General features: G+C 33.4%; 2 protein-coding genes across 4 annotated transcripts in view; one reads left to right on the forward strand and one right to left on the reverse strand.

The window, feature by feature from the left end:
- Positions 1–4,479, reverse strand: part of fancb (FA complementation group B) — a 32,734-nt gene extending 28,255 nt beyond the window's left edge. For 2 of the 3 annotated variants that reach the window (XR_013822340.1, XR_013822341.1), the window contains exons 1-2: positions 4,374–4,479; positions 101–1,011 (exon numbers count right to left, since the gene is read on the reverse strand). Coding sequence is in view for 1 of the 3 variants with exons in the window: in XM_079881840.1 (XP_079737966.1) it covers positions 101–988 (888 nt within the window). In the remaining 2 variants the exon portion in view is untranslated. The remainder of the gene's footprint in view (positions 1–100; positions 1,012–4,373) is intronic. The other variant, XM_079881840.1, reaches the window with a different exon arrangement.
- A 193-nt stretch (positions 4,480–4,672) lies between these two features.
- Positions 4,673–24,224, forward strand: part of mospd2 (motile sperm domain containing 2) — a 35,698-nt gene continuing 16,146 nt past the window's right edge. Inside the window, exons 1-9 of the mRNA XM_079881854.1 lie at positions 4,673–4,802; positions 4,891–4,948; positions 6,203–6,358; positions 9,997–10,083; positions 10,323–10,477; positions 14,145–14,205; positions 14,819–14,857; positions 15,113–15,237; positions 16,488–16,661. Of these exons, the coding sequence (XP_079737980.1) occupies positions 4,770–4,802; positions 4,891–4,948; positions 6,203–6,358; positions 9,997–10,083; positions 10,323–10,477; positions 14,145–14,205; positions 14,819–14,857; positions 15,113–15,237; positions 16,488–16,661 (888 nt within the window). The 5' untranslated portion in view covers positions 4,673–4,769. The remainder of the gene's footprint in view (positions 4,803–4,890; positions 4,949–6,202; positions 6,359–9,996; positions 10,084–10,322; positions 10,478–14,144; positions 14,206–14,818; positions 14,858–15,112; positions 15,238–16,487; positions 16,662–24,224) is intronic.

A 24,224-nucleotide genomic window follows, 5' to 3' on the forward strand; every position in this document is an offset into this window, starting at 1 on the left:
AATGTATTTAAATTTATTGTCTGAATAAATTTAGGTTTGACTGTATATTACATCTTGTGAAAAGGGGCATATGTCACCTTTAATACAAAAAACCCCTGACCTGGAAAGTGTGGTTCCACACGGCGCAGACGTTCCCGTGACTGAAGCTCACGACGACGAGAGGCTCGTTCCTCAGCGTGTGAACCGTCTGAACGCTCAGCGGATGCTCGTACGGAAGAGCGCACACATCCCGAGGGAGTCCGTCCTCAAAGCGGACCAGCTGTCTCGTGCTCGTGGCCGCCAGAACACGTGACTTAAACAACCCGCCGTCTTCCTCCGCGGAGAGAACCGTCATGCACTGCATCACAGAGACGTAAGCGTTCGGCACGAAGCATGCGGCGTCACAGCGTTCGTCGGCGTCTTCGATGAAATAAAGCGTGTTTTTCACATCAGATGAATCATTCGTAGTGCCTTGAACCACTATTTTTCTTTTATGAAGAGGAAGTTCACCAATAAACTTGATCGATTTAAAAGGAACCGGGACTTCTTTCACCCCGCCGCTCTGCGACGACACGTAGAAAACTGAGTTTTCATAACTCCAAATCACCGTGGGACCCTGCAATATTGAAACATGGTCTCTAATCTCGTACGGTAACGCGAACTCAACATGAAGCTGTCCTTCGATGGAAGCGCGTATGGAGTAAAGCACGTATTTAAAAGCTGATGTCCTCTTCTTGCATATTTTCAGTAAAACACAAGGCACTTTTTGCCTCAGTTGCACATCGAACGCAGAAGCGCAGTGAACGACGTGCGTCTCCGAAGAGTTCTCTCTGTGGATCAGGTGTGTGTTATGATCTGTAGCGGAGAAGGTCTGCGAGGTTTGATCGAAGGACAGACGGAGGACAGAAACTTCTGAGCCTTTGCGATGATCTCGGGGTTTTGAGCTCGAACTCTTGCACTGGAACGCCAGCACTTCTCCTCCGAACGCCACGAGCCGTTCCGCCGCCATCGTCTCATCAGCCGAAAGATCAGCTGGAGGAAAAGAAGAGAAAACACACTTAGCTTTAACATGGAAAACATTCGAGAGGAAATGCATTGCAACTCGACACATTTCCAAAGCGTTTCGTGTGTAATAGGGATGCATGAGATATGTGCACCGATAAATCATTTAGAATAAACTAGAGCTGGGTAAAAAATACAGACTTCACGATTTTAATAGATTCTCATTTTTACGAAACGATATCGATTCTTAAATCCCAAGAGTCGATTAGTCATCCTGTTTTCAGTTGATTAATTAATGTAACATTGTAGCGCATCCCATCCAATAAATCACAATAATCTTTGTGCTTTGTTATTGATATGAAACAAAGTCTCAGATTTCAAATTACGTCCATTTTCTTACGAAATTGAAAAACATAAATGCCGTGTTGTCGCTGTGGCGTGAGATCGCTCCGGCTCATCTCTAGAGAAGCACATGATCTTCTCCTCCGCCTTAATAACACCAGTTACAGCGCGAGATAAACATGAGTGAGCTTCTGAAAGTGTGTTAAAAGATAGAGTACAACTTATGGAAGTCCGTATCATGTGACATGGAGTCGCTCGATCAGTGTTTCAGCCGTGGAAAGACGTCAGTAAAACAGCTTGTAAACAATGTCATGTGACGTCACATTTACCTCAGAAAAACCAGATCCAGCGACCATAAACTCGTCAGTCAGCGAGAAGAATTAACTCTAGAGAGGAGCATTTAGCTAAATATATGCACCATATTACATAATGTTTAATGTTCTTCAATATTTAATGCATGTTTGAATAAATCTGGCAAGTTTTTATGGCAGCCACCATTTAAATGTTTACATTTCATATAACTTTATTAGGGCTGTCAAACGATTAATCGCATCCAAAATAAAAGTTTGTGTTTACATAATTTGTGTGTATGGAGTATAATTATTTTCTATATATAAATACACACACATGCATATATATATTTAAGAAAATGTGTTATTTATATATAAAATATTTATATATAAATTATATATAATATAAATATATATACACAGTATATACATGCAAATATTTCTTAAATATATACATGCATGTGTGAGTATTTATATATAGAAAATAATTATACTCCATACACACACATATATTATGTAAAAACAAACTTTTATTTTGGATGCGATTAATCGCGATTAATCGTTTGACAGCCTTAATCTTTATTATTATAAAAATAAATAAAAGTGTAATTTAAGTTTATACAAATCAGTTGATTTTTACCTTCAGTATTACAGTAGGCTAATGAAGCCTATAGACTACATCTGACTCTCATAGTTCACAGCATTAGTGAAGAGATCTGTTAAAAGATTTTAAATTTGCCATGTAATGAACCTGATATCCAAAATAATCAATATTGAATCGAAATCGAATCGAATTGTGAAATTTGTGTCAATACCCAGCCCTAGAATAAACACTGCAATCAACAACAACAAAAAATGGTTCATATTCAAATAATGCTACGAAGTGCTAAAAAAGGATTTATTTATTGTTTATATAACAGAAACAATACAGATGCTCTATATACTAAGAACCTGAGAAATTTAACGAACAATCTAAAATTTATAAAATATAATTAGTTAATCAGTTACTATTAAACAATAGTTGTGAGATTATGCATTTGGCAGATGCCTTTATCTGAAGCGTCTTGCGTTGCGTTTCAAACTGTATGAGCTAGCGACGCACGATATATCGGCCACCGTATCGGTATCGGCCGATAAAAGGTCATTTTTAATGTTATGGTTATCGGCCTGATAAGACAATTTGGCCGATATATTAAAGCCGATAAATAATGTAACATTTCCTTCAGCTGAGACTCTTCAGATGCCACTGTTCATCATGATGGGTTTGAATTGATTGAAATATGATTGTAATCACTTCAAAATAGGAAAATACAGTAAAGTGCAGCGCAAGTCCGTCATATCGGCTACATAACATTATGAGAACATTATAATGTGTTTGGGTTATGGCTTTTAATGGTGAGACTTTTGTTTTTGTAATCAGGCTCTCAAAAATTATATAAAAATTGGATTTAAATGTATTTTTCAAATATAAAGAATTATCGGTTATCGGCGTAAATTTTTTAATCGCTGCATCCCTACAGTATAACATTGAGAATGATGATAATTCTGTTGAAATCTTGAAAGGAGTTCATGTAAAGTTCACTGTTTTTATGTTGAGTGTCACATTTGATATCAGGCTTTTATGGCTCATATAGTGAGAATATGAAGGAAAAAAAATGCTGATATTTGTATGAAATTCTAATGCTTGTAATGTAAATCAATGAGACCTTTATCTAAAAATTCTTACATCAAGAAGCGTTTACTAGAGAAGTAAAATGACATAAGAAATTCTATTTTGTTTTAAGATAAAAATAAAGTAATTTAAGTAATTTTTGCTTAAAACAAGCAAAATTATCTGCCAATGGGGTTACAACAGTATAGCATAAACTGCATATAAAAATCAATATCCGTCAATAATATGTCTTAGTCAGATGATATTTAAATGCTTAGTTTTATGATCAAAGCTCTGTAGTTTTAACATATAATGCAATGCAATGATGATATATTGAAAATATAACAATTATAGAATATTTAACATTCTGTATGCAGTATTAAGTTACAGTTAATAGAGTTTATGTAGCCTACATCGTTTCTACAAAATTAGTTTAAATTAGTTTGTAACTGATATAGTGAAAATTGTGCCTTTAATATTAATATGGAAGCCCATTTCCGCCACATAAGAAAATCAAATCATGCTTATAAATCATAATTATGCCATAAAGTCGAAATTAGACATACCAAGTGACATGTTTTAATTATGACTTAGTTTGTCGTAATTTCGACTTTTCATCTCATAAATGGACTTAGTATGTCATATTTTAAACTCGATGTTATAAAAATAGCTTAGCATGTCAATTTCGACTTTCTATGTTATAAATATGACTGAGTGTGTAATAACTTCGACTTTTAATCTCATAATCGACTTGGTATGTCATAATTTCGACTTTCTGTTAATAAATATGACTAAGTATGTCATAATTTCGATGTTATGAATAACTTAGTATTTAGTATGTCAATTTCGAATTTTCACCTCATAATGGACTTAGTATGTACTAATTTCTACTTCCTGTGTTATTAATATGCCGTTGTATGTCACAATTTCGACTTTTCATCTCATAATTGACTCAGTATGCACTAATTCAGACTTTTTATGTCATAATGGTTTACAAAATAATGCTTTTTTCCCTAATGTGGCGGAAATGGGCTTCCATGTGATACAGCATATGATACACTATTAAATCCCGGAAAATAATATGTGACAAAACTGGTTTCATACTCTACCTCTGCATGACTCTCACACTGTTTAACTCTGGAATGAAATTGTGTGTGTTTATTATTCTCAAACGCTTCTTCTCTTCCTCAAAGTGCGCGCGTGTTTGCAGCACGTCACGTTTTCCGGGTATCTCTTAAAGAAACAGTGCTACTGTTCAATCACCGTTTCACAAATAAGTGATGTTGTCATAGGCTTTTACTGTTTTTAGATTGCGCACATGATGCAATCATTTGCCTTAAATTGCCAGAGCACATCAGAGGAACTTTATCTTGCAGCAAAAGCCTGTTCAAAGGTTAGTTTGACATCTCCGAGCCAACATGGCGTCATCCCGCGTCCAGTTTCGCGGAGTCTGCGGTCTGTTCCACTGAAGACCAGGCCACTGCTGACGGACAGTGCGCACCATCATGGCGGACGCAGGACAGACGGAATCAGAGCAGGTAATCACACAGCTAAACAAAACAAGCATTTCGCGTTTTATTCTCATCTGAAATGGATTTATAAATAATATTTCGCTCTCTCCAAAAGGACATCGAGAGCAAGATCGAAGAAACGCGACAGAGGTTTAAAAGCGAGTATGTTGAGGGTGAGTTAGCAGTACGCTAAGTTCTCAAGCTTCACAATAACATTCATCACTGAAGTCTTGATCTCATAATTGCTTATTAATTCAGATATTAAATATGAAAAAGTATCCACAATGACATTTAGGACTTTTGAGGATCACGTGTCATTCATTATACGAGCAGATGTTTAATATTTGATATCACAGCTATTGGATTCAACTGTCAGTCAGAAGTCAAAATTCATGTTTTAATCATAATGTTGATTTTTGTTTTGCTGTTGTAAAAGTAGCACTAGTGAGGAACAAGTAGCAATACGTGCAAAGAGTCAGTCTTACAGTATTTGCATATATTGTTTTATGACATTTCCTGGGATGTATGAAAATATACTCTCATGTACGCTTTTTATTACATTTCCTCATAAATAGTTTTATAACCAGGTTAACTTGTATTGTGCAGTGTCAGAGTAGTGTGTTTAGTGTATTGCAACATTTTAAAGTATATTTTAAAGTACTTAAAGTAAGTAAAGAAAACTATTATTTTAAATTGTAAATTGTAATATTGTATTTATTTATATGTATTCTGTATATATCAAACAAATGCAGGCTTGATGAGCATAATGACTTATTTCAAAAATGTTAAAAATAGTACTTTTGACCGTACTGTGTGTGTGTGTGTGTGTGTGTGTGTGTGTGTGTGTGTGTGTGTGTATGTGTGTGTGTGTGTGTGTAAAATAAATAGGGATGCACTGATATGAAAATTTTGGCCGATAACCGATACTTCTTTATATTTGAAAGCCGATAACCGATATATTGGCCGATAAATCTAAATCCAAATTTTTATATAATTTTTGAGAGCCTGTTTACAAAAACAAAAGTCTCACGATTAAAAGTAATGTCCCAAGCTCACAATTATTATGATGTTTTTTTCATTGTAATGTTATGTAGCCGATATGACAGATTGTGAAGCACATGTTGCACTGAACTGTATTTTCCTTTTCAAAGTGATTCCAATCATCTGAAGAGTCTCAGCTGAAGGAGATAATACATTATTTATCAGCTTTAATATATCAGACAAATTTTCTTATCGGGCCGATAACGATATTAAAAATCAACATATATCGGCTGATACCGATATGGTGGCCGATATATCGTGCATCCCTAAAAATAAAATAAATAAATAATATTTATATATATATATAAACACAGATTTATGCATGTTTGTGTATTTACTTCAGCTTATTGAAACCCTGTCCTGCTGTCACTAACTCAATCTCACAGAGTCCTCAGACAAATATGACAGCCGAGACGTGGAGAAGCTCCTCCGAGACGACGCTCTGCTGGAGGGATACCTCACGTGGAGACACTTCGTGGTGGACGACACCCTGAAGATGATCGACGAGAGCTTGCAGTGGAGGAGAGAGTTTCAGCTCAACGGTGTGTGTGTGTGTGTGTGTGTGTGTGATGCTCTTTCACAGAAACAGGCTGACATGAGGAAGTTACTCACATGCTCGACGGTTCCTGTTGCGTGAATCTCGTGAAAACAAACACGTCTAGGCCACATTTACCAAAAGGAAAATTCTGCTTATTTAATGTGAACTTTTGCAGTGTGAAACTTTTGTAATGACAGTTTCCAACCCCATAAAAATATTTCTGAAATATGACGTAATTTCATCTTTCGATGTTATAAATATGAATTAGTATGTCATAATTTAATCTTTCGATGTTATAAATATGACTTAGAATGTCATAATTTCGACTTTTCATCTTATAAAATTGACAGTATGTCATAATTTCGACTTTCGATGTTATAAATATGACTTAGAATGTCATAATTGCGACTTTTCATCTCATAATTGACTCATTCATAATTTCGACTTTCGATGTTATAAATATGACTTAGAATGTCATAATTTCAACTTTCGATGTTATAAATATGAATTAGTATGTCATAATTTCGACTTTCGATGTTATAAATATGACTTAGAATGTCATAATTTCGACTTTTCATCTTATAAAATTGACAGTATGTCATAATTTCGACTTTCGATGTTATAAATATGACTTAGAATGTCATAATTTCAACTTTCGATGTTATAAATATGACTTAGTATGTCATAATTTCGACTTTTCATCTTATAAAATTGACAGTATGTTGACAGTATGTCATAATTTCGACTTTCGATGTTATAAATATGAATTAGTATGTCATAATTTCGACTTTCGATGTTATAAATATGACTTAGTATGTCATAATTTCGACTTTCGATGTTATAAATATGACTTAGTATGTCAATTTCGACTTTCGATGTTATAAATATGACTTAGAATGTCATAATTTCAACTTTCGATGTTATAAATATGAATTAGTATGTCATAATTTCGACTTTCGATGTTATAAATATGACTTAGAATGTCATAATTTCGACTTTTCATCTTATAAAATTGACAGTATGTTGACAGTATGTCATAATTTCGACTTTCGATGTTATAAATATGACTTAGTATGTCAATTTCGACTTTCGATGTTATAAATATGACTTAGAATGTCAAAATTTCGACTTTCGATGTTATAAATATGACTTAGAATGTCATAATTTCAACTTTCGATGTTATAAATATGACTTAGTATGTCATAATTTCGACTTTTCATCTTATAAAATTGACAGTATGTTGACAGTATGTCATAATTTCGACTTTCGATGTTATAAATATGAATTAGTATGTCATAATTTCGACTTTCGATGTTATAAATATGACTTAGTATGTCATAATTTCGACTTTCGATGTTATAAATATGACTTAGTATGTCAATTTCGACTTTCGATGTTATAAATATGACTTAGTATGTCATAATTTCGACTTTCGATGTTATAAATATGACTTAGAATGTCATAATTTCGACTTTTCATCTTATAAAATTGACAGTATGTCATAATTTCGACTTTCGATGTTATAAATATGACTTAGAATGTCATAATTTCGACTTTCGATGTTATAAATATGACTTAGTATGTCATAATTTCGACTTTCGATGTTATAAATATGACTTAGTATGTCATAATTTCGACTTCTGATGTTATAAATATGACATGTCAATTTCGACTTTCGATGTTATAAATATGACTTAGAATGTCATAATTTCGACTTTTCATCTTATAAAATTGACAGTATGTCATAATTTCGACTTTCGATGTTATAAATGACTTAGAATGTCATAATTTCGACTTTTCATCTTATAAAATTGACAGTATGTCATAATTTCGACTTTCGATGTTATAAATATGACTTAGAATGTCATAATTTCGACTTTCGATGTTATAAATATGACTTAGAATGTCATAATTTCGACTTTCGATGTTATAAATATGACTTAGTATGTCATAATTTCGACTTTCGATGTTATAAATATGACTTAGAATGTCATAATTTCGACTTTTGATGTTATAAATATGACTTAATATGTCATAATTTCGACTTTCGATGTTATAAATATGACTTAGTATGTCATAATTTCATCTTTCGATGTTATAAATATGACTTAGTATGTCAATTTCGACTTTCGATGTTATAAATATGACTTAGAATGTCATAATTTCGACTTTTCATCTTATAAAATTGACAGTATGTCAATTTCGACTTTCGATGTTATAAATATGACTTAGTATGTCATAATTTCGACTTTCGATGTTATAAATATGACTTAGAATGTCATAATTTCGACTTTTCATCTTATAAAATTGACAGTATGTCAATTTCGACTTTCGATGTTATAAATATGACTTAGAATGTCATAATTTCGACTTTCGATGTTATAAATATGACTTAGTATGTCATAATTTCGACTTTCGATGTTATAAATATGACTTAGAATGTCATAATTTCGACTTTCGATGTTATAAATATGACTTAGTATGTCATAATTTCGACTTTTCATCTTATAAAATTGACAGTATGTCAATTTCGACTTTCGATGTTATAAATATGACTTAGTATGTCATAATTTCGACTTTCGATGTTATAAATATGACTTAGAATGTCATAATTTCGACTTTTCATCTTATAAAATTGACAGTATGTCAATTTCGACTTTCGATGTTATAAATATGACTTAGAATGTCATAATTTCGACTTTCGATGTTATAAATATGACTTAGTATGTCATAATTTCGACTTTCGATGTTATAAATATGACTTAGTATGTCATAATTTCGACTTTCGATGTTATAAATATGACTTAGTATGTCATAATTTCGACTTTCGATGTTATAAATATGACTTAGAATGTCATAATTTCGACTTTCGATGTTATAAATATGACTTAGAATGTCATAATTTCGACTTTCGATGTTATAAATATGACTTAGTATGTCATAATTTCGACTTTTCATCTCATAATTGACTCATTCATAATTTCGACTTGTCCAAACATGTCCAGGCCACATTTACCAAAAAGAAAATGAAACTTATTTTAGGACTAATACGATCTTTTGCAGTGTGAAATTATTTTAATGACAGTTTCCAACCCCATAAAAACTATTTCTGAAAACATAAGCCGGACATGATCAAAAGTCGCAGTGAAAGCATTATTGACCGCTGTAATGATCCTGTAATACTGGTCCATGTCATATTATTATCATTATTAGTGTTTCCCTCTTGATCCCAATGACAGCATGAGTTCCTTATGGATGATTATGGACTATATGCTTCGTCTGTTTAACATTTATAGAGATTTACAGAATGGCAATTGGATCATCTTTTGTGCTCCTGAGAAACAGTTCCCTGTAGTCTCCTTTCCAATAGAGACGATTATTGTATGTATTCTGAGCTGATCTTGAGCGGCACAATCCTCTTCTTGTCCGTCTTCCGTCCTTCAAACCTTCAGTGTTAATTCAGTCATTTCAGCAGATTTGTTCAACAAAGTAACTTTCATTGCCACAAACCAAATCAGTCAGTGTTGGTTTTCTCTTATCAAGGGTTCAGTGTGTTGCTAAACTGATACTGTTCTGATGACTGAGAAGAATGTGATGAATGAGTGGTATTTAGTTTTAGTTTTCCTCTGCTTCCTCCTGTAGATCTGGTGGAGAGCAGTATTCCCCGCTGGATGTTCGAGAGCGGTGCGGTTTACCTTCACGGATACGACAGAGAAGGAAACAAACTCTGTATGTGGAGGTTAATCCGCCTTTTCACGTTATAAACACCGTTCTTAATTGCAATATAAAACGAGCTTTCAGAAATTCAGTGAAAAACATTGTGGAAATCATGCCTTAATTATTTGAAAATAGATTTTTTTTATTGATTTACTTAATTTTTAATCTACTTGACTACAAAAACATACAATATATATATATATATTTTTTTTTTCTTCTTCCTTGAAACACTTTTTTTTTTTTTGATCTAGTCTGGTTCAGAGTGAAACTCCACGTGAAGGATGCCAAGACGACCGTGGATAAGAAGAGGTATGTGGCGTTCTGGTTGGAGCGCTACGCTAAACGAGAGCCGGGAATGCCTCTGACGGTCGTGTTCGACATGTCCGAGTCCGGACTCAGTAATATAGTGAGTTCTTCACTTTACTCCACATGCTCATTAAATAAAATAACCAAAATCAGGTCTAAAAATGTTTCAATCCTGAAAATGCTACACACAAATAACTGGGCAACAATTAAACGCATCCAAAGTAAAAGTTTGTGTTTACATAATATATGTGTGTGTGCTGTGTATAATTATTTTGTATATATAAATATACACATATGCATGTATATATTAAAGAAATATTTGCATGTATGTACTGTATATATATTTATACATAATTTATATTACAGTAATCAACATTTGAAGTGGATCAAAACCTTTCATCAAAGTTATGCATGAATTATGAACAAAACCCGTTCTTGTCTTAGGACAACTTTGGTCCACTTTAAATGTTGACTACTGTATATATAACACAAGTAGAAATATTTTATATATAAATAACACATTTTTCTTACATATATACATGCATATGTGTGTATTTATATAAATAAAATAATTATACACAGCACACACACACATATATCATGTAAACACAAACTTTTATTTTGGAAGCCATTAATCGTTGCCCAGAACTACAAATAACATAAATATTTAGAGCATTCCTCCTTCAAAAGAACATATATATTGAAGAAATATTTGCAGGTACTGTATATATAGTTATACATAATTAATGAATGAATTAATTATGTTATTAATTAATAACTATTAATTATTAATCATATATTTTATAAATAACACATTTTTCTTCAATATATACATGCATATGTGTGTATTTATATATACAAAATATACACAGTACATTTTGTAAACACAAACAGAACTTTTATTGTGTAAACAAACTTTTATTTTGGATACGATTAATCGTTGCCCGACACTACAAATAACATTAATATTTAGAGCATTCCTCTTTCAAAAGAACATGAAGCACAAATAATAGTTACCGCCAAATATAATATTTCAGAATTAGTTTTAGTGTTTTTTTCCCTCCTAAAGTCTGAAGAGTGCATGGATGTTTCTCACATAAACCGATGAAGAAACGTGAACCTCGTTTGGCGCTTGCTCTGATTAGTCATGGGCCGTTCTTGACCCTCTGGCAGGCATTTTAAGGACATTATCTGTATTATATAAATATGATTATACGCTGTGCGAGTCGAAGGTGCGGAGGGACAGATGCCCTTCACTGCTTTAACACTTCGCAGATTAACGTGGCCTTTAAATCTCTCCGGTCAATCCAACTCGCTCGCTTAATCCCAGAGAACTTCCTGTCAAACAGCAAATCTCCTCGTCTCATGTTTCTGCCGCAGAAACGGCCAGAGCCTAATCAAGCCTAATGCCAGAATTACAGTGCGCTTTAATTAATGCTTATCTTATATGACTGTAAATTGGTTTTGCATGTTTATAATATGAAGGACTGTCATGTGGAAGTGTCTTCATTATGGCGACTAGGGTTTAACGCTTCTCTGTAAAATACCAAGCTGAAATTCAAATGAAATTTGACAAAAGTTATTAATTTAGTGCACATACATATACATATACATATACATGTACATATACATATATAAATACATTAACATATATACACATACATACATACATATACATATATATATATATATGTATGTATATGTGTGAATGTATATGTGTATGTATATACACCTATTTTTTTACAGTCTATGATATACACACACACACACATACATATATATACACATTTACATATACATACGGTATATAAATACATTCACATATATATATATATATATATATATTAGGGCTGTCAAACGATTAATCGCGATTAATCGCATCCAAAATAAAAGTTTGTGTTTACATAATATATGTGTGTGTGTGTACGGAGTATAATTATTTTCTATATATAAATACACACACATGCATATATATATATTTAAGAAAAATGTGTTATTTATATATAAAATATTTATATATAATATAAATTATATATAATACAAATATATATACACAGTATATACATGCAAATATTTCTTAAATATATACATGCATGTGTGTGTATTTATATATAGAAAATAATTATACACCATACACACACACACATATATTATGTAAAAACAAACTTTTATTTTGGATGCGATTAATCGCGATTAATCGTTTGACAGCCCTAATATATATACACATATACATATACATACACATATACATACACATATACATACACATATACATTCACATATATATATATATATACACACACACACATATACATATACATTCACATATATACACATACATATATACATACATATATATATATATATATATATATATATATATATCTTTAAATGTATATATATATGTATATGTGTGAATGTATATGTGTATGTATATTTAAATGTATATGTATGTGTATATATGTGAATGTATATGTGTGTGTGTGTATATATATATATATATATATATATATATATATATACATACATATACACATATATATATATACACATACAGTATATACATATACATATACATATACATTCACATACATATACATTCACATTTATATACACACACACATATATATATATATGGCCGCTCTGGAGAAAACCGTGATGTCATCGTCCAGCTCAGTTCAGCTCTCATATAATGGTGTCAATGCAGGAGATCAATAATATTGTTGAATATTAAATAAAATGTCCCCAACTAAGCAAGCCAAAAGCCAAAGTCAACAAAGGCCATTACCATATGCCAAGTAAATAAATCTTCCATATAAAAACCATTCTGTTGTGTTCTTGTAATGATCTTTCATTGAAGAGTCAGTAATGCAAAAGGTTGTTGCTTCCAGGAACGAGTATGGAGAGCAAGTGTAAGCGTCAACAGCAAACGGAGCTAAAGGTTACTCGAGCGCTCAGTAAACACCAGGATTGCACAATCTGTTCAGATCAGAAGGACTAACCGGTTGTACAGTCGTGATCGTGTTGATCAGTGTGTGTGTTCAGTGCAGGTTGAGCTGTGTGGTTAGCGGTTAGATCTGACCCCATGGTGACCTTTAACAGTTAGTCAACTAATGGATTAATGACAGCTTTATAGTTTAACATGAGGTTTAGTCTTTATGAAGTGGGTCAGTAACAAACACTCTCACTGAAATACATTCCAATATTCAACAAAATATTCAATGAGAAATGCTTGATATGTTAAATAAAATTGGTGGTAAATTTGGATTTGTCTTTTTTTTTTTTTTTTTTTTTTTTGTATAATCCCAGTGAATAAAATGCTTTACAAACGAAAACTTTTTTTTTTTTAAATCTAAAACCTTCTTACCCCAAAATCCATGTTTTATATTATATTTATATTATATTATATGATATTTTTACCGCGGTATGATTGGTATAGCAAAATTACAGTATACACCATCCTTTCATCCAGCTCTATAAATTATAGACATTAAATCAATGAAAAAATGTAAAACTCCTAGAACCGTTTGGAGAAACATCACGAAATTTGGCAGATTTATTGCAAAGGATCTGAACATTATTCACACCAATTTTAGGGTCTCTGCTTAAAACTCTCTAGCGCCACCATCATCTTAAATTATGACTTAAATCATTTTTTTAGGATTATAAATTCTGACTCCTGAAAGAATTGGACAAATCCCGCCTGGCAACACAGATCTGCTGTTCTTGCTGCGTCTAACGTTCTTTCCCATGTTCTTCTCTTCTAGGATATGGACTTCGTGAAATACATCATTAACTGCTTCAAAGTGTACTATCCAAAGTTTCTTTGTGAGTGTATTCTGTTTATTCAACCTTCTGTTAATTAATTAAGTCGAATGTAATAAATACTAATCAAAATCAAACTTATTAAAAAAAATGCCAATGTGCTGATCAATTACTGAAATATTGGTAACACTAATACTTAATATAACACTAACACTAATATAACACATTAGTTAATGCATTTACTAACAATGGGCAATACATTTGTTAAAGTTTTTATTAATCTTTGTTAATGTTAGTTAATAATAATCCAGCTGTTCATTGTTTGTTCATGTTAGTTCACAGTGCATTAACTAATGTTCACAAATACAACCTTTGATTTTAATAATGTTTTAGTAAATGTTGAAATCAATATTAACTAAGATTAATAAATGCTGAAGATGTATTGTTCATTCTTAGTTTATGTTAACAGACTAATGAACCTTATTGTAAAGCGTTACCGAAATATTAACTTAAAATCTCAGGGAACTTTTTAACTCAAAGGGATTGGCTGACAGAAATAAGTTTGGGAATCCCTGTATTATAGAAAGAGATTTCCAAAATGTCCTTATTTTACATATAACTTTCCCCAGTCACTTGGTTTGTCTAAACATTTATGTATTTTCTGTTTTAATCACAGCCAAAATGATCATGTACGAGATGCCCTGGATCATGAATGGTGAGTTGTGATTGGTTGATAACTGACAGATCTTTCTAATGATGTTCATTTGTCCTAACTATGAACCATCACTGAACTTACTTAAGCTGGACTGTGATGCTGTTTTCCTCTAGAAACAAACTTTGTTGCATTATTTTGCTGTTATCTCTGTATCTTTGTTATCTCTGTAAAGCTGCTTTGAAACAATCTGTACTGTAAAAAGTGCTGTATAAATCCATGTGACGTGACTGGACTGACTTGTCTTGTGTGTGGCAGCCGCCTGGAAGATCGTGAAGACGTGGCTCGGCCCTGATGCCATCAGTAAACTCAAGTTCGTCACCAAGAGTGACATCCAGACGTACATCGGCCCCGAACACCTTCCCCCGTACATGGGAGGAACGGTACGTAAATATAAGAGGAGGATTACTTTAACTGGGCTTTGGCACAAATGTCACATCTCCATTTCGATTCACAAGCTTACAATGACTTTACAAGTTATTTTTCTATCTAACTATTAGGGCTGGGCAAAAAAAAAATTCTTCGATGAATCGTTTTTTAAAGGGGTCCTATAAATCCCTTTTTACAAGATGTAAAATAAGTCTCTGATGTCCCCAGTGTGTGTGTGAAGTTTTAGCTCAAAATACCCCACAGATATTTTTATATAGCATGTTAAAATTGTCACTTTTTGAGGATGAGCAAAAACATACCGTTTGTGTCTGTCCCTTTAAATGCAAATGAGCTGCTGCTCCCGGCACAGAGGGCGGAGCTTCAAGAGCTTGTGTGTGTGTGTGTGTGTGTGTGTCAAACACTGATTGAGCGATTACATGAGACATGATTGATTTCAGGAAGTTGTTCTGAATCTTTCACCATTCCTTCTGATGTTCATTCATGATTATTGTTTATGATTATTTGCTGCTGTAACTAGTAGTGAAGAGGAAGAGATGATTGGTTCAACAGTGATCTGTCAGCACACATTAAAGAGACACAAACACATTTATTGCTTGAATTTTGTTATAAAATTGAAAGTATTTGAAAGCTGAGACTTCATATCAAAAGTAACAAAGCCTAACGCGATTTATTGGATGGGAGGCGCGCTACAAATCACGTTTAGGGAAGAATCAATATTTTCAGCCCAGCCGTAGTGTTAAAGTCCCCCTGTAGTCCATCGTTTTATCACTTAAATCTCATTTTTGATCATCAAAATGACTTAAGTGTTTTTTCCTTGAAAATAAAAAAAATTCTTAATGCATTAAAATATCTTGAATGTAACTCGACACCCTCGCCTCATTTAGTATGCGTGGTTCTATGAATATGCAAATGAGCCCCGCCTCCACTCACTCCCTCAGCTCAGAGATCCACTGGTTGACGATCACACGTTGATCTGATTGGTTACAAGGTAGTTTGTGACGTCAGAAACACCAGCGATTTCAAAGCGTGTTTTTGAGACTGTCTTTGGTTCACTGCAGTTTTAAGGAGGAAATACTCAGCAATGCTGTCGACTTATGAACTTACACATGCTTTGTCTTAAAGCAGATTAAAAACACCACATAGACATTTAAACAACATTAAAAGCTGGATTTACACCACAGGGAGACTTTAAGTAAAATATGGCTTTAAGATTTGTGGTAATATTCTTTGTTTTATCTGACAGGATCAGTTCAAGTACAGTTATCCGCCTCTCCCGGACGACGACTTCCAATCTCCAATCTGTGAAAACGGTCCAATCGTCAGCGAGGATGAGAGTGACATCAAGGATTTAGAGTCCGACTCCAAAGAAACTCTCGAGTCCAGTTTCAATGCTGAGCAATCCATCAGACCAAAGAAGGTATACCTCGTTTCCTCACGTCTAGGTCACATTTCCCCCAAAAATCCAAAGAAATTATATTTTGCAAGATTATTTTGCAATACATTTTACATTTTTGCATCTTTTGAATTTGGCAAAAATAGTGCAAAAAACATAAACTTAATTTCTGGCAAAACCTTACAATGCGTTTTTGTTTTGTTTTTTTAACTTGAAAATATATTTTGCACGAAATTTTTTTTTTTTTCGCGTACATTTTTGCCAAATTCGCACATTTTTAGATCTTGGTTAAAAAAAAAAAAAAAAAAAAGTGCACAAAATATTAGCAATTTTCTGATGAAACTTTACAATGCGTTTTGTTAACATGAACTAACGATAAACAATACTTCTACAGCATTTATTAATCTTAGTTTGTGTTCTACATTTTCTAATACGTTATTAAAATCAAAAGTTGCATCTGTGAACAGTTAATGCACTGTGAACTAACATCAACAAGCAGTGAACAGCTGTATCTTTATTAACTAACATTAACAAAGGTAATAAATGCTGTAAACTATATTGCTCATAGTTAGTCCATATTAACTAATGTTAAAAAAAATATGCAAAATATGATTTATTTTCTTTTGATTTTGAAATGTGGCCCAGACATGCTCCTGATCGGTTTCCTGAGATTTAACTCCTCTATGCCCGATTTACAGCTGTTTCTAACAGTGATTATTTGCTTACTTTTTGAGCTTCTGTGCATTCTTCTCATACTGATTAAATCATGCAATAACGCATGCATTTGCTTCTAAATCAAAACTCATCACAACGTCTGCGAGTTCAACTCAAAGCATGCTGATGCTTCGGCTTTAATAACGCAGCCGAGACCTTGTTCTGAAGCTCCACTGTCCCTGTTAATCTCTCGCTGTCTTCTCAGTGAGATGATGATCACGTGTGATCAGGTTAATATCAGGTGAATCGACTCCTAACTGGGGCTGGACAATATTTATAATAAAAATAATAATAAAATGTGCGATGTTTTTCAGCATTTAGACAATGTTCAATAAATGTTCAATGATAAATAGCAGTATTTTCCCATGTATGTTTTTTTTTACTAAAACATTAAAAAATGTAACGACACAATCAAATCATTTAAGATTTTGTTTTTAACTTTAGCAATAATGCAGCAGAGGCTTTTGTTCTTTGTTTTGATTTATTGCATGTTCAGACTTTCATACAACAAAAGAAAATGATCAAAAATGCTGCCAACTTTTATTTTTTTTTAGATTTTCTTTATATGCTTTTATTTTTATGTTTTAGTTTAGTATTAGTTGATTTATTACAAGTTAATGATTTTAATACTTCAACTTAAACATATCAGTTTATTGCCAGGGCAACATTTATTTATTTATTTTTATGTTTTAGTTTTTATTTATTTCCAGTTAATAATTTTAGTGCTTCAACTTAAACTTATGTAAGATTATTCTCAACATTTTTTTTATTTTAATTTCAATTTTTACGTTTTTCAACTATTTATATTTTATTTCATTTTATTGCAGCTTTATTTAAATGAACACATTTTTTAAATAGCTTTATGTTTACGATACTAACCCCGAATCAAAGCGATGCATTGTGCTGTTATCCATCATCATCACTCAGCCCTGATCTGATCCAATCTTCTGTGCTGTTAGTAGCAGACGTGTTGATTGACGTCACATTGAATGAACATGCTAATTATGATAGTGACGGCTAATGCGCTCAAACATCTCATTGATCACTGCAGATTCATCATGTGACTCTCTCAAACTCTCAGCATGAGCTCACAGGTTCAGATGATTGATTTGTGATTGAGATCTCCACTCATTTTCGAGTGGAAAGGCCCATTTACACCAAGAACGATGCAGTACTATATTAGCGTCCACACCAAGCTCACGAATCACGATATTGTTCTGTTTATTCTGTAAATGCTCGAGCTTTTTAAAGCAGGATGGATTCTGATTGGCTGTAAATGTTTTTATCGTTCATCAGCTGGAAAAAATCTTTCTGAAAATGATTCCAACGATATCGTTTCTCTGTGCCGTTAGCGTTGTTGTACTGTGGACTCTGCTATTTTTTCATATTTAGAATTATATTTTTTTAGAACTGTATCTTTATCGTCCTGGGTGTGAACAGGCCATAAGGCTGCACGATATATTGGGGAAAATATGTATATTGCGATATGGATTTGTGCGATTGTCAAATCCAGGTAAATATATGCGTTAGCGGTTTCAGATTGTTTCAGAATGGTTTTGCTCATATAAAGTCTCAATTGTGTGTTATAAAGTCAGAATTGAGTGATATAAAGTCGCAATTGCGTGTTATAAAGTCTGAATTGTGTGATAGTCAGAATTGCGTGTTATAAAGTCAGAATTGCGTGATGGAATTACGTGATATAAAGTCGCAATTGCGTGTAATAGTCAGAATTGCGTGTAATAGTCAGAATTGCGTTATACAAAGTCAGAATTGCGTGTAATAGTCAGAATTGCGTGAGATAAAGTCAGAATTGCGTGTTATAAAGTCAGAATTGCGTGAAATAGTCGCAATTGCGAATAATAGTCAGAATTGCGTGAGATAAAGTCAGAATTGCGTGAGATAAAGTCAGAATTGCGAGTTATAAAGTCAGAATTGCGTGAGATAAAGTCAGAATTGCGTGAGAAAGTCAGAATTGCCTGATATAAAGTCAGAATTGCGAGATATAAAGTCAGAATTGCGTGAAATAGTCGCAATTGCGAGTTATAAAGTCAGAATTGCGTGAGAAAGTCAGAATTGCGTGAGAAAGTCAGAATTGCGTTATATAAAGTCGCAATTGCGTGTAATAGTCAGAATTGCCTGATATAAAGTGGCAATTGAGAGTTATAAAAGTCAGAATTGCGTGAGATAGTCAGAATTGCCTGATATAAAGTGGCAATTGAGAGTTATAAAAGTCAGAATTGCGTGAGATAAAGTCAGAATTGCGAGTTATAAAGTCAGAATTGCGTAAAATAGTCGCAATTGCGAGTTATAAAGTCAGAATTGCGTGAGAAAGTCAGAATTGCGTGAGAAAGTCAGAATTGCGTGAGAAAGTCAGAATTGCCTGATATAAAGTCAGAATTGCGTGTTATAAAGTCAGAATTGCGTGTTATAAAGTCAGAATTGCGAGTTATAAAGTCAGACTTGCGTGATATAAAGTCAGAATTGCGTGAGAAAGTCAGAATTGCCTGATATAAAGTCAGAATTGCGTGTTATAAAGTCAGAATTGCGAGTTATAAAGTCAGAATTGCGTGTTATAAAGTCAGAATTGCGAGTTATAAAGTCAGATTTGCGAGTTATAAAGTCAGACTTGCGTGATATAAAGTCAGAATTGCGTGTTATAAAGTCAGAATTGCGTGTTATAAAGTCAGAATTGCGTGTTATAAAGTCAGAATTGCGAGTTATAAAGTCAGACTTGCGTGATATAAAGTCAGAATTGCGTGAGAAAGTCAGAATTGCCTGATATAAAGTCAGAATTGCGTGTTATAAAGTCAGAATTGCGTGTTATAAAGTCAGAATTGCGTGTTATAAAGTCAGAATTACGAGATATAAAGTCAGAATTGCGTGATATAAAGTCAGAATTGCGTGAGAAAGTCAGAATTGCCTGATATAAAGTCAGAATTGCGTGTTATAAAGTCAGAATTGCGAGTTATAAAGTCAGAATTGCGAGAGAAAGTCAGAATTGCCTGATATAAAGTCAGAATTGCGTGAGATAGAATTGCGTGATATAAAGTCAGAATTGCGTGATATAAAGTGGCAATTGAGTTATAAAAGTCAGAATTGCTTGTAATAGTCAGAATTGCGTGATAAAGTCAGAATTGCGTGAAATAGTCGCAATTGCGAGTTATAAAGTCAGAATTGTGTTATATAAAGTCGCAATTGCGTTTAATAGTCAGAATTGCGTGTAATAGTCAGAATTGCGTGTAATAGTCAGAATTGCGTTATATAAAGTGGCAATTGAGAGTTATAAAAGTCAGAATTGCATGTAATAGTCAGAATTGCGTGTTAAGTCAGAATTGCGAGTTATAAAGTCAGAATTGCGTGAAATAGTCGCAATTGCGAGTTATAAAGTCAGAATTGCGTGAAATAGTCGCAATTGCCAGTTATAAAGTCAGAATTGCGTGAGAAAGTCAGAATTGCATGATATAAAGTCAGAATTGCGTGAGAAAGTCAGAATTGCCTGATAAAGTCAGAATTGCGTGTAATAGTCAGAATTGCGTGATAAAGTCAGAATTGCGTGAAATAGCGAGTTATAAAGTCAGAATTGCGTGATATAAAGTCAGAATTGCGTGAGAAAGTCAGAATTGCCTGATAAAGTCAGAATTGCGTGAAATAGTCAGAATTGCGTGTAATAGTCAGAATTGCGTGAGAAAGTCAGAATTGCGTGAAATAGTCAGAATTGCGTGTAATAGTCAGAATTGCGTGAGAAAGTCAGAATTGCCTGATAAAGTCAGAATTGCGTGAAATAGTCAGAATTGCGTGAAATAGTCAGAATTGCGTGTAATAGTCAGAATTGCGTGATATAAACTGGCAATTGAGTTATAAAAATCAGAATTGCGTGTAATAGTCAGAATTGCGTGAGAAAGTCAGAATTGCCTGATAAAGTTAGAATTGCGTGAAATAGTCAGAATTGCGTGTAATAGTCAGAATTGCGTGATATAAACTGGCAATTGAGTTATAAAAATCAGAATTGCGTGTAATAGTCAGAATTGCGTGAAATTGCGAGTTATAAAGTCAGAATTGCGTGAGATAGTCAGAATTGCGTGTTATAAAGTCAGAATTGCGAGATATAAAGTCAGAATTGCGTTATAAAGTCAGAATTGCGTGTTATAAAGTCAGAATTGCGTGAGATAAAGTCAGAATTGCGTGAGAAAGTCAGAATTGCGTGATATAAAGTCAGAATTGCGTTATATAAAGTCGCAATTGCGTGTAATAGTCAGAATTGTGTGTAATAGTCAGAATTGCATTATATAAAGTCAGAATTGCGTAATATAAAGTGGCAATTGAGAGTTATAAAAGTCAGAATTGCGTGTAATAGTCAGAATTGCGTGAAAGTTTCAATTGCGAGTTATAAAGTCAGAATTGCGTGAGATAAAGTCAGAATTGCGTGATATAAAGTCAGAATTGCGTGAGATAGTCAGAATTGCCTGATATAAAGTGGCAATTGAGAGTTATAAAAGTCAGAATTGCGTGTGATAGTCAGAATTGCGTGTTATAAAGTCAGAATTGCGTGAAATAGTCGCAATTGCGAGTTATAAAGTCAGAATTGCGTGAGATAAAGTCAGAATTGCGTGAGATAAAGTCAGAATTGCGTGTTATAAAGTCAGAATTGCGAGATATAAAGTCAGAATTGCGTTATAAAGTCAGAATTGCGTGTTATAAAGTCAGAATTGCGTGAGATAAAGTCAGAATTGCGTGAGAAAGTCAGAATTGCGTGATATAAAGTCAGAATTGCGTTATATAAAGTCGCAATTGCGTGTAATAGTCAGAATTGTGTGTAATAGTCAGAATTGCATTATATAAAGTCAGAATTGCGTAATATAAAGTGGCAATTGAGAGTTATAAAAGTCAGAATTGCGTGTAATAGTCAGAATTGCGTGAAAGTTTCAATTGCGTGAGATAAAGTCAGAATTGCGTGAGATAAAGTCAGAATTGCGAGTTATAAAGTCAGAATTGCGTGAGATAAAGTCAGAATTGCGTGATATAAAGTCAGAATTGCGTGATAGTCAGAATTGCCTGATATAAAGTGGCAATTGAGAGTTATAAAAGTCAGAATTGCGTGTGATAGTCAGAATTGCGTGTTATAAAGTCAGAATTGCGTGAAATAGTCGCAATTGCGAGTTATAAAGTCAGAATTGCGTGAGATAAAGTCAGAATTGCGTGAGATAAAGTCAGAATTGCGAGATATAAAGTCAGAATTGCGAGATATAAAGTCAGAATTCCGTGTAATAGTCAGAATTGCGTGAAATAGTCAGAATTGCGTGAAATAGTCAGAATTGCGTGTAATAGTCAGAATTGCGTGATATAAACTGGCAATTGAGTTATAAAAATCAGAATTGCGTGTAATAGTCAGAATTGCGTGAAATTGCGAGTTATAAAGTCAGAATTGCGTGAGATAGTCAGAATTGCGTGTTATAAAGTCAGAATTGCGAGATATAAAGTCAGAATTGCGTGTTATAAAGTCAGAATTGCGTGTTATAAAGTCAGAATTGCGTGAGATAAAGTCAGAATTGCGTGAGAAAGTCAGAATTGCGTGATATAAAGTCAGAATTGCGTTATATAAAGTCGCAATTGCGTGTAATAGTCAGAATTGTGTGTAATAGTCAGAATTGCATTATATAAAGTCAGAATTGCGTAATATAAAGTGGCAATTGAGAGTTATAAAAGTCAGAATTGCGTGTAATAGTCAGAATTGCGTGAAATAGTTTCAATTGCGAGTTATAAAGTCAGAATTGCGTGAGATAAAGTCAGAATTGCGTGATATAAAGTCAGAATTGCGTGAGATAGTCAGAATTGCCTGATATAAAGTGGCAATTGAGAGTTATAAAAGTCAGAATTGCGTGTGATAGTCAAAATTGCGAGTTATAAAGTCAGAATTGCGAGTTATAAAGTCAGAATTGCGTGAGATAAAGTCAGAATTGCGTGAGATAAAGTCAGAATTGCGAGATATAAAGTCAGAATTCCGTGTAATAGTCAGAATTGCGTGAGATAAAGTGGCAATTGAGTTGTAAAAATCAGAATTGCATGTAATAGTCAGAATTGCGTGATAAAGTCAGAATTGCGTGTTGTAAAGTATAGTCAACTGTATATTCATGTATATTCATTTCGCAATATATAATCACAGAAAAGCAAAACATCGCAGTCAGTTTTCCCCAGTATCGTGCAGCTCTAATCGACTCCCATGTAAAATCCCCGTCATTCTCCACAGAGCAACTGATTCTCGACTGCAAGTTTCCTAACATTATATTTTGCTTCGAATCAAAGGTTCATGTTTGATTTGATTCCCGGCTTTTAACTCTTTTTTTCCATAAGAATTTGGAGGATTCCTCAATGCGCTGCGTTATCCTCGAGCATGTGTTTCTGATGTCCCTCTCTGTCTGTGTGTCTAAAACAAGGACGGGTAAGACATTGTAGATGTTTCTACACCCTCAAGTGCCTGAAGTTTCCAGAGCGAAACCAGATTCATCCGTCCATCCCATTTCAACTCCATTCAAGACACTCGTGTTCCCGTTTCAGATGTTTTAAAGCATTTCAGAGGCATTGCACAAGATTTTAATCACTTCCATTGATTTCTCTTTAACAAACTACCGTCTGGTTACGGGGTTTGTTCAGTTTGATCAATCAAAGATAAATGAAGGTTTTTTGTTGCAGTTTTACATTGTTACTTTTGTGTTCTGATGTTAAACTCATAAGGGCTCAAACACACTAAAGTCTGCTGTTGTCGGAGATCGAGAACCGGTTCTTGAGCATCTGCGTTTCTGAATCTACAAGTCAAGTCAGCTTTATTTCTACAGCGAAAATATCTTGCAAAATTAGTCAATTATGAAACCATTTACA

Source organism: Squalius cephalus (genome assembly GCF_949319135.1).
Source record: "Squalius cephalus genome assembly, chromosome: 9".
NCBI lineage: Eukaryota > Metazoa > Chordata > Actinopteri > Cypriniformes > Leuciscidae > Squalius > Squalius cephalus.